The 8,227-nt window shown below is 60.3% G+C and overlaps 1 protein-coding gene across 3 annotated transcripts; it reads left to right on the plus strand.

The window, feature by feature from the left end:
• The first annotated feature begins 853 nt into the window (after positions 1-853).
• On the plus strand, positions 854-4,432 carry ZNF414 (zinc finger protein 414). Of its 3 annotated transcripts, none has more exons than XM_031659991.1 (9): positions 854-977; positions 1,677-1,989; positions 2,305-2,412; positions 2,524-2,629; positions 3,055-3,398; positions 3,479-3,529; positions 3,629-3,785; positions 3,987-4,160; positions 4,247-4,429. In XM_031659991.1, the coding sequence occupies exons 1-9, from the start codon at positions 975-977 to the stop codon at positions 4,422-4,424; spliced, it is 1,434 nt and encodes a 477-aa protein (XP_031515851.1). In that variant the 5' UTR covers positions 854-974; the 3' UTR covers positions 4,425-4,429. The 3 variants fall into 3 exon arrangements, with proteins under 3 accessions (XP_031515851.1, XP_021786327.2, XP_021786324.1); XM_021930632.2 differs by lacking the exon at positions 854-977 and adding an exon at positions 988-1,262; XM_021930635.2 differs by lacking the exon at positions 3,629-3,785 and having other exon boundaries at positions 4,247-4,432.
• The last annotated feature ends 3,795 nt before the right edge of the window (positions 4,433-8,227 follow it).

An 8,227-nucleotide genomic window follows, 5' to 3' on the forward strand; every position in this document is an offset into this window, starting at 1 on the left:
TAAAATGTGAGTGAAAGGGGAGGCAAGGTGGCTCACGCCTGCAATCCTAACACTTGGGAGGCCGAGGCGGGAGGATCGTTTGAGCCCAGGACCGGCCTGGGCAACACAGAGAGATCCTGCCTCTAAAAAGAATGTAATAAGTAGCTGGGCACGGTGGCGCACGCCAGTAATCCCAGCTACTCGGGAGGCTGAGATGGGAGGATCGGCTGAGCCCAGGAGGTCAAGGCTGTAGCGAGCTATGATCGCATCACTGCGCTCCAGTCTGGGCGACAGTGCAAGACCCTGTCTCAACACTATAAAAAATAAAGAAGAACTGGCCGGGCGCGGTGGCTCACGCCTGTAATCCCAGTACTTTGGGAGGCCGAGGCGGGTAGATCACCTGAGGTCAGGAGTTCACGACCAGCCTGGACAACATGGTGAAACCCCGTCTCTACTAAAAATACAAAATATTAGCCAGACGTGGTGGTGGGCGCCTGTAATCCCAGCCACTTGGGAGGCTGAGGCAGGAGAATCGCTTGAGCCCGGGAAGCGGAGGTTGCAGTGAGCCGAGATCGTGCCATTACACTCCAGCCTGGGCAGCAAGAGCGAAACTCCGTCTCAAAAAATAAATAAATAAATAAAATAAGAACTGCTGTTTATCGCCTGTCCAGGGCTGATGTTGGGACAAGACTAGAGGGGATGAAGGTGCCCATTTTGAACCCGGACCTCTGTTCACGGAGTCGCCTGAAGTGCGCTCTGATTACCCTGGGATAGCAAGACTCCACCAGCGTCCAAGTTGCACTCCACGTTCACTCTGCCCTCAGGCCCCGCCCCCTATCCGAACGCCTTGCGCAGGCCCCGCCTCCAACCTCGCGAGAGCCGAGAGACGGAAAATGGCGCTGACGTGAGCGCGAGCTCGCATTGCCCAGAGGGTGGCCGCCGCCTAAACTGGAGCCGCCGAAGCCGCAGGAACAAGAGGCCGAGCCGTGTCGAAGATGGTGAGCGCGGCACCGGGGTCGCGGGCGCGGCGGAGCGGCGGGGAGTGGCGGAAAGCGGCCCTGTCGCGCATACATCCTCCGGCCGACCCAGCCCCCACATCCGGGCACCCTTCTGCCGCTGGCTGTCACTCGGAGAGCGCCCTACTTCCGGGCCGGGCCCGGAATGGACCACGCCCACCAGGCTAGGACTCCGACCCAAAACTTATTACATCCGGGTTCCTAGCACCTCCAAGATTGTCCACACGGCTCGCAGCTGGCCAGTGTTTCTCGGTCCTCAGACAATCCGTGTGTAGCTCCTCTAGCATCTTCCCAGTCGCTCCCTGCCCATAGCCCCGCCTCCGTATTCTTGGCCCCGCCCACTCCCTGTAGGCCACGCTTGTGTCGCATACTGGGGCTCCCACTTATCCTAGTTGAGGAGATGCTTCTCCCATGTACATAAGAAGCTCAATCTGGGCCAGTGCAGTGGCTGACGCCTTTAATCCCAGCACTTTGGGACGCTGAGGCAGGAGGATCACTTAAGACCAAGGGTTCAAGACCAGCGAGGGGGACATGGCGAAACCCCCATCTTTATAAAAAGGAAAAAGAAGCTTAGTCCAACCTTACGTATTCCCCTATCCTCTCCTGCTGGTGATTCCTTAGGATGGGGGCTGACTGGGTTGACCCAGAGCCCAGAAGGGTTATCTCTGCCTCTTCCACCAGGAGGAGAAACCCTCAGGACCCAGCCCAGACATGCCGGCCACTGCAGAGCCCAGCTCCAGTGAGACTGACAAGGAGTTGTTGTCCCCGGCTGTGCCATCTGCCGCCACCTCCTCCTCCATGGCGGAGGAGCCGGGCCCTGAGCAGGCAGCCACACCACCAGTGTGGGAACGTGGAGGGCTTGGAGGGATGCAGCAGGGCTCCTCCCCAGCCCCAGACAGCTGCCAGCCTGGCCCCGGACCCAGCCCTGGCCCGACCAGCATAGTCTCCGGGACCAGCGAGGACCTGCGGCCTCCCAGACGACGCCCACCTCCAGGTGATCTGTGATGGGACCTTCTGGGGAGTCACGGGCCCTGGAACAATAGAAGCAAGAAGTAGAGAATCTCTAACCTAAGGCCCTTTCTAGAGGGATGCCACTCATCATTTTACTGTGCTGCCAGTGGATGCCAGGCTGTGGCTCCAATGGTGAGCCTGGCCAATCCAGCCCCTGCACTGTGGCAGATCAGTTTGTTGTGGTAGGCAGAGAGTACAGGCCCCAGCATCATATTTGCTTCTCTGGGGCAGAGCCCTGGGGTCAGGGACAGCACTAGTGAGGAAGGGACCAGTGACCCCTGTTCTGTGCGTCCTGCAGGGAAGCAAATCCCTTGCTCCAGCCCTGGCTGCTCCCTCAGTTTTCCCAGCGTCCGTGACCTGGCACAGCATCTTCGAACCCACTGTCCGCCCACACAGTCCCTGGAAGGTAGGGCCAGGACCGGTAATGGGGAGGCAGGTTAGGGTGGGAAACAGGTGGAGCCCCTCGGAGCCAGCCTTGACCACCCCTTTCCACTCCTCTGTCTTCATCCTTAACCAGGCAAGCTCTTCCGCTGCTCAGCCCTGAGCTGCACCGAGACCTTCCCCAGCATGCAGGAGCTGGTGGCTCACAGCAAACTGCACTACAAGCCCAATCGCTACTTCAAGTGAGACCCTGACCTCTTGAGCTCCGCCCTGCCCTAGCCTCACCCTGTGTGTGGGCTCCAGGCCTTCCTCCCTTCCTGGTCAGGGTGTTGGAGGGCGGGATTTGATGTGGGTGGCCTTTTGGGGGAAGCCCCGCCCCTACATCGCTGGATGGGGCGGGGCATAAGTGGGCGTGGCTCCACCCCGCGAGGCGTTACCTCCCAAGTGGAAAACCGGTCTCCTAACTTAAAATTGAGACTTCTTTCCGGGTTTCCCCAGGAAACCAGCACCTGTAGTGGGCAGGAAGGGTCGCTGCCACGCTTGTACGGGAGCGGGGAGGCGATTGGTGCCCAGGCTCCGTTCCCACGCTCGAAGGGCGGGTGGCATTGCACAGAACCCTCTGTCTGGTCTCCCTGGAGGCCCAGCCCAGCCCTCTGCCCACCCCCAGGTGTGAGAACTGCCTCCTGCGCTTCCGCACGCACCGCTCGCTCTTCAAACATCTACATGTTTGCGTGGAGAACGCGCAGAGCCCAGCCCCGCCACCACCCCCGGCCCTGGACCGAGAGCCGCCCGCGCCCGAGCGTCCCCCGGAGGTTGACCTCGCGTCAGCGCCGGGCCTGCCGTTCCCGCTGCTGGAACCTTTCACGACCCCCGCCCCTGCCGCCACCGGACCGTTCGTGCCCTACTTGATCCCTGCGCCCTTTGGCCTAAGCCCTCCGCGCCTGTGCCCCTTCCTGGCCGCTGCACCCGGGCCGCCGGCTTCCAGCGCCGCCGTCTGGAAAAAGAGCCAAGGTGAGTATGGGGGTGGGGGTCACCAGGAGGGTGAGCTGGCCTCGCCCCGACTCTGAACCTGACCCGCCCCTTTACCGCAGGTGCTGGCAGCAGCCCCCGAAGACCCCAGGGCGGCTCCGGCGCGCCCTCAGGTGCGTGCAGGTGACCACCAGGGAGGGGTGGAGGGGCTTTCCTGCGCCCTGCGGGGTCCGGTGGATACCAGGAGGGAACAGTGCCTATCCCTTTCCCAGGGGGCCACAAATGCCACCGTCCCGAAATACAGGATTTTTGCCTTAAAAATGACTGGCACCTGCGCCTTCATCTGCGCCGGCGTTCCCGTGTAAACCTTGCGCCCCTTTCACCGTTCACCTCGGAGCGGGCTTCTCCCCGGCGGTGGATCTGGGGATGGTAGTAGGGGACGCGGAAAAGCCAAGTTGGGTGCCCCCAACTCTGGGGGCAGACAGACCCGGGTGAAACTGAACCAGGCGCCCGGAAGCTGATGGGGGGTGGGAAAAGGTCCCACCCACCCTCGCCGGCGTCTTCCATCCTTGGCGCACGGGTCTTCTGGGTGGGGGAGCCCGGGACTGACCGGGTCCCGCCTGCCCGCAGGGCACGCGGCCCCGAGCCGCATCGTGTGGGAGCACACGCGCGGCCGCTACTCGTGCATGCAGTGCGCCTTCTCCACGGCCTCGCGGTCCGCCATGACCCTGCACCTGGAGGACCACCGCCCCAGCGCCCCCGCGGCCCCCGCGCCCGGGCCACCGCGCCCCGACGCCCCCGCGGGTAAGGCCGAGGAATGCGCGGGTGGAGAGGGGGGCGGGGGCCCAAGGCGCTGAGGCTCAGGCGCCCCCCTCCTCTGCCCCACCCAGATCCGGCCCCGCTTGCACCCAAGGTGTCGCCGCTGCTTTCAGAGGGGGAGCTTCCAGTGTTCTCGCAGCTCTGAACCCTGCCGCTTTCGGGGTGGCCCATGGGATGTGGGTAGTTTTGTCATTTGGAGGGGGCTGCAGGGAAGGGGGATTGGGGTGGACAATAAAGAAGGCGCCATGAGCCAGCCTGTGCTGTGTTCCCATCCCTTGCCCCCCCCCTCCAAAGTGCAGTGGGCTGGACCCCAGCAGTCATGGAGTGATCACATCTTGGGAGGACCACCTGGGTCCACAGGTGCAAGCCTCAGCCCACCTGTGTCCTATCTCCCCATCACCCCAATCCTGGGACCCAGGTCCCCAATACCCACTGTGGCACTGTTCTCCCTTGTCCGGAAACCAAATGGGATAGGACTTTCCAGTTTTCTTTTAAGAAGTCCTGGCTGGGGCCGGTTGCGGTGGCTCACGCCTGTAATCCCAGCACTTTGGGAGGCCTAGGCGGGCGGATCACGAGGTCAGGAGATCGAGACCATCCTGGCTAACACGTTGGGTTTACAGACGTGAAACCCCCTCTCTACTAAAAATACAAAAAATATTAGCCGGGCATGGCGGCATGCGCCTGTAGTCCCAACTGCTGGGGAGGCTGAGCCAAGCAAAATGGCGTGAACACGGGAGGCGGAGCTTCCAGTGAGCCGAGATCGTGCCACTGCACTCCAGCCTGCGCGACACAGCAAGACTCCCTCCCTCGCCAAAAAAAAGTCCCGGCCGGGCACAGTGGGTCTCGCCTGTAATCCCAGCACTTTGGGAGGCCGAGGCAGGTGGATCACGAGGTCAGGAGATGGAGACCATCCTGGCTAGCACAGTAAAACCCCGTCTCTACTAAAAAAAAAAATACAAAAAATTAGCCGGGCGTGGTGGCAGGCACCTGTAGTCCCAGCTACTCGGGAGGCTGAGGCAGGGGAATGGAGTGAACACAGGAGGCAGAGCTTGCAGTGAGTCGAGATCGCGCCACTGCACTCCAGCCTGGGCGACAGAGCGGGACTCCCATCTCAAAAAAAAAAAAAACAAAAAAACACCAAAAAATAGCCAGGCATTGCTGGGCACGGTGGCTCATGCCTCATGCTTGTAATCCTAGCACTGTGGGAGGCCAAGGCGGGTGGATCACTTGAGGTCAGGAGTTTGAGCCTAACCTGGCCAACATGGCAAAATCCCATCTTTACTAAAAATATGAAAATTAGCCGGGCATGGTGGTGGGCACCTGTAATCCCAGCTACCCGAGAGCCTGAGGCAGGAGAATGGCTTGAACCCAGTGAGACAGAGGTTGCAGTGAGTCAAGATCAAGCCCCTGCACTCCAGCCTGGGTGACAGAGCGAAACTGTGTCTAAAAAAAAAAAAAAAAAAAAAAAAATAGCCAGCCGTGGTGGCTACCTGGGAGGCTGAGGCAGGAGGATCACTTGAGCACAGCAGTTCAAGGCCGTGGTGAGCCATCATCACACCATTGCAACCCTGGCCTGGGAGACAAAAAAAAACAATCCCAGGAGCTCCGGGGACGGGCTAGTCCTGAGAAAGTGCAGGGACTGGCCAGGATGGCCTGAAGACCCCAGACCCCGAACCCCGCACTGACTCAAGGGGAAGAATTCTTTCGAATTGGGGAGGCCGGCTCGGGGCTCAGGTCTTCATCCTCCTCACTGTCTGCCAGACCGGTTTCCACCGTGTCCCAGCTCTGAGGAGCAGGGAGGGTCAAGGCCAGCCCTCCGGGGCCTGGACTTTCTCTTCACCCCCGAAGCCAGTGTCCCTCCTGGGTATGGAAGTCCCAGGTGATGTCCACAACCACCCCTTGGAGGCTGGTTTTACCTCCATGATTCCTCTCCCTTCTATCCTCATCTCGCCAGCCCCAGGGTCCCCTAGCCCACCCCCTACTCCCCAACCTGCCCTTCCCCCAAGACTGACAATGGTCTCCTCTTTTTCCTTTTTTTTTTTTTTGGGAGACAGAGTCTTGCTCTGTCACTGGAGTGCAGTGGCACGCTCTCGGCTCTCACTGCAACCTCCGCCTTCTGGATTCAAACGATTCTCCTGACTCAGACTCCAAGTAACTGGGATTACGGGCGCCTGCCATCACCCCTGCCTAACTTCTTGTGTTTTTAGTAGCGACGAGGTTTCAACATGTTGGCCAGGCTGGTCTCGAACTCCTGACCTCAGGTGATCCACCCACCTTGGTCTCCCAAAGTACTGGGATTACAAGTGTGAGCCACCACATCCTGCCAGGGTCTCTTCTGATTGTTCCCCTCTCCTGCCCAGCACCCTTCAGTGGCTTCCCACAGCCCTGTCGATGAAGGTCCTGTTCTCCCAATAGCCCAGGGACCTCCTTCACCCCAGTCCACCTGTCTCAATCTTTACCTCCTTCTCTTTCTCCATTCTCTAAATCCACTTCGGGGTCCCCCTCACCTCCTCATCCTGGCATCTGCAGCCAAGACACCAGTGACCCCTGGACGGGGCCCCCGGACCCCACTCCTCCGTCACTGCCCTCCCACCTTCTCCTTGCCCCCCAACACCTTCCTTGTTGTCTTTCTCAGTTTTTTTTTTTTTTGAGACTGAGTCTCGCGTTGTAGCCCAGGCTGGAGTGCAGTGGCGCCATCTCGACTCACTGCAACCTCCACCTCCCAGGTTCACGCCATTCTCCTGCCTAACCCTCCCGAGTAGCTGAGATTACAGGTGCCATCCACCATGCCTGGCTAATTTTTTGTATTTTCAGTAGAGATGGGGTTTCAGCATGTTGGCCAGGCTGGTCTCGAACTCATGACCTCAGCTGATCCACCTGCCTCGGCCTCCCAACGTGCTGGGATTACAGGCGTGAGTCACCACACCTATCTTCCTTGGACTTTTCATCCACCACCGTGTCCACCTCAGGCTCTGAGTCAAAGCCATCCAGGTAGACAAGCCAAGGGCCACCTGCCCCACACCTGCTCAATGCCATGTCACCTCAAAGATGGACAGCTCTGGGCTCAGGAAGCCCTTCAGCCACTGCAAGGGGCAGGAGGGGATCCTCAGGTCCTTAGGACCCGTCTGTCTGCCCCACTGCCCACAGCCTCACCAGGGGCCTGAAGACCGCCCTGTCCTTGATGGGGCTGTGATGTGATGGGGCTGCAGCCTCAGCTCACGTGGCTTGGGCTGGGTGTCCACTCTCCCAGCACCCCTAGGCCCCAGCTGAGGTCGCTGTCACTCAGGATGGGGTTGGACAGGCCATCAGGAGGCCCCGGGGCTCCAAGGCCCCCTAAGCTCCCCCTTCTCAGCCAGAAGCCTTCAAACCACCACTGTGGGACCCTGGAAAAGACTCGACCTCCCCGCCTCCCAATTCCCTCGTCCTTAAAAGGGTGTCATGATGATGGGTGAGCCCTTTGGGGTGGATGGGAGGATGAAAAGAGAGGCTGCGGGGAGAGGAGGGACTTGGGAAATGTCTGCTGAGAACTTCACATCCCGAGCCCATGGCTGCCTGGGGAGGAGGGTGGGACAGGTGAAGGGGCCCATTTTACAGATACATAGAGAAGGTGAGACTAGGAGGCCTCTAGCCAGCGCCAGTTCCAAGTCAGGGCCACTGATTCTGCACCATCTTGGGAGCTGCGCACAGTTACCACGGGATGAGGAAACCCTGGCAGCAGGTCCAGAGGACACGCCCCTGTTCCCGCACTCTGGAGGTCTCTAGATCTGGCTGTAGTCCAAGCCTATCCCCCATCTCCAGGGATAGCGCTGTGTTCTCTGTCCCCCAGGCCCCTAACCCCTCTCCAGGGTCCCGGAGGCCAGCAGGAGTCTTCGTCCCCATCAGTTTCCTCATTCGGCCACCCCCAGATCTAGCCCACGCTACTTCCCAATCTGTCACTATCTTTCCAAAGAGACCCAGAGCCGACACCTCCGTCCAGGGACCTCTCCCTTACCCCGTCACCCACGGAGATGGTACAGCCCTTCCTGTGTGTACAGCGGGCCCACGGCCATCAC

The sequence above is a fragment of the Papio anubis genome, chromosome 20, assembly GCF_008728515.1.
Source record: "Papio anubis isolate 15944 chromosome 20, Panubis1.0, whole genome shotgun sequence".
Classification (NCBI taxonomy): domain Eukaryota; kingdom Metazoa; phylum Chordata; class Mammalia; order Primates; family Cercopithecidae; genus Papio; species Papio anubis.

What these genes read in the sequence shown, in the direction of transcription:
- ZNF414 (XM_031659991.1), top strand. An exon ending in GCCCACACAGTCCCTGGAAG is followed by an intron (nt 2,413 to 2,523) that starts GTAGGGCCAGGA and finishes ATCCTTAACCAG; the next exon opens with GCAAGCTCTTCCGCTGCTCA. An exon ending in CGGCGGTGGATCTGGGGATG is followed by an intron (nt 3,786 to 3,986) that starts GTAGTAGGGGAC and finishes GCCTGCCCGCAG; the next exon opens with GGCACGCGGCCCCGAGCCGC.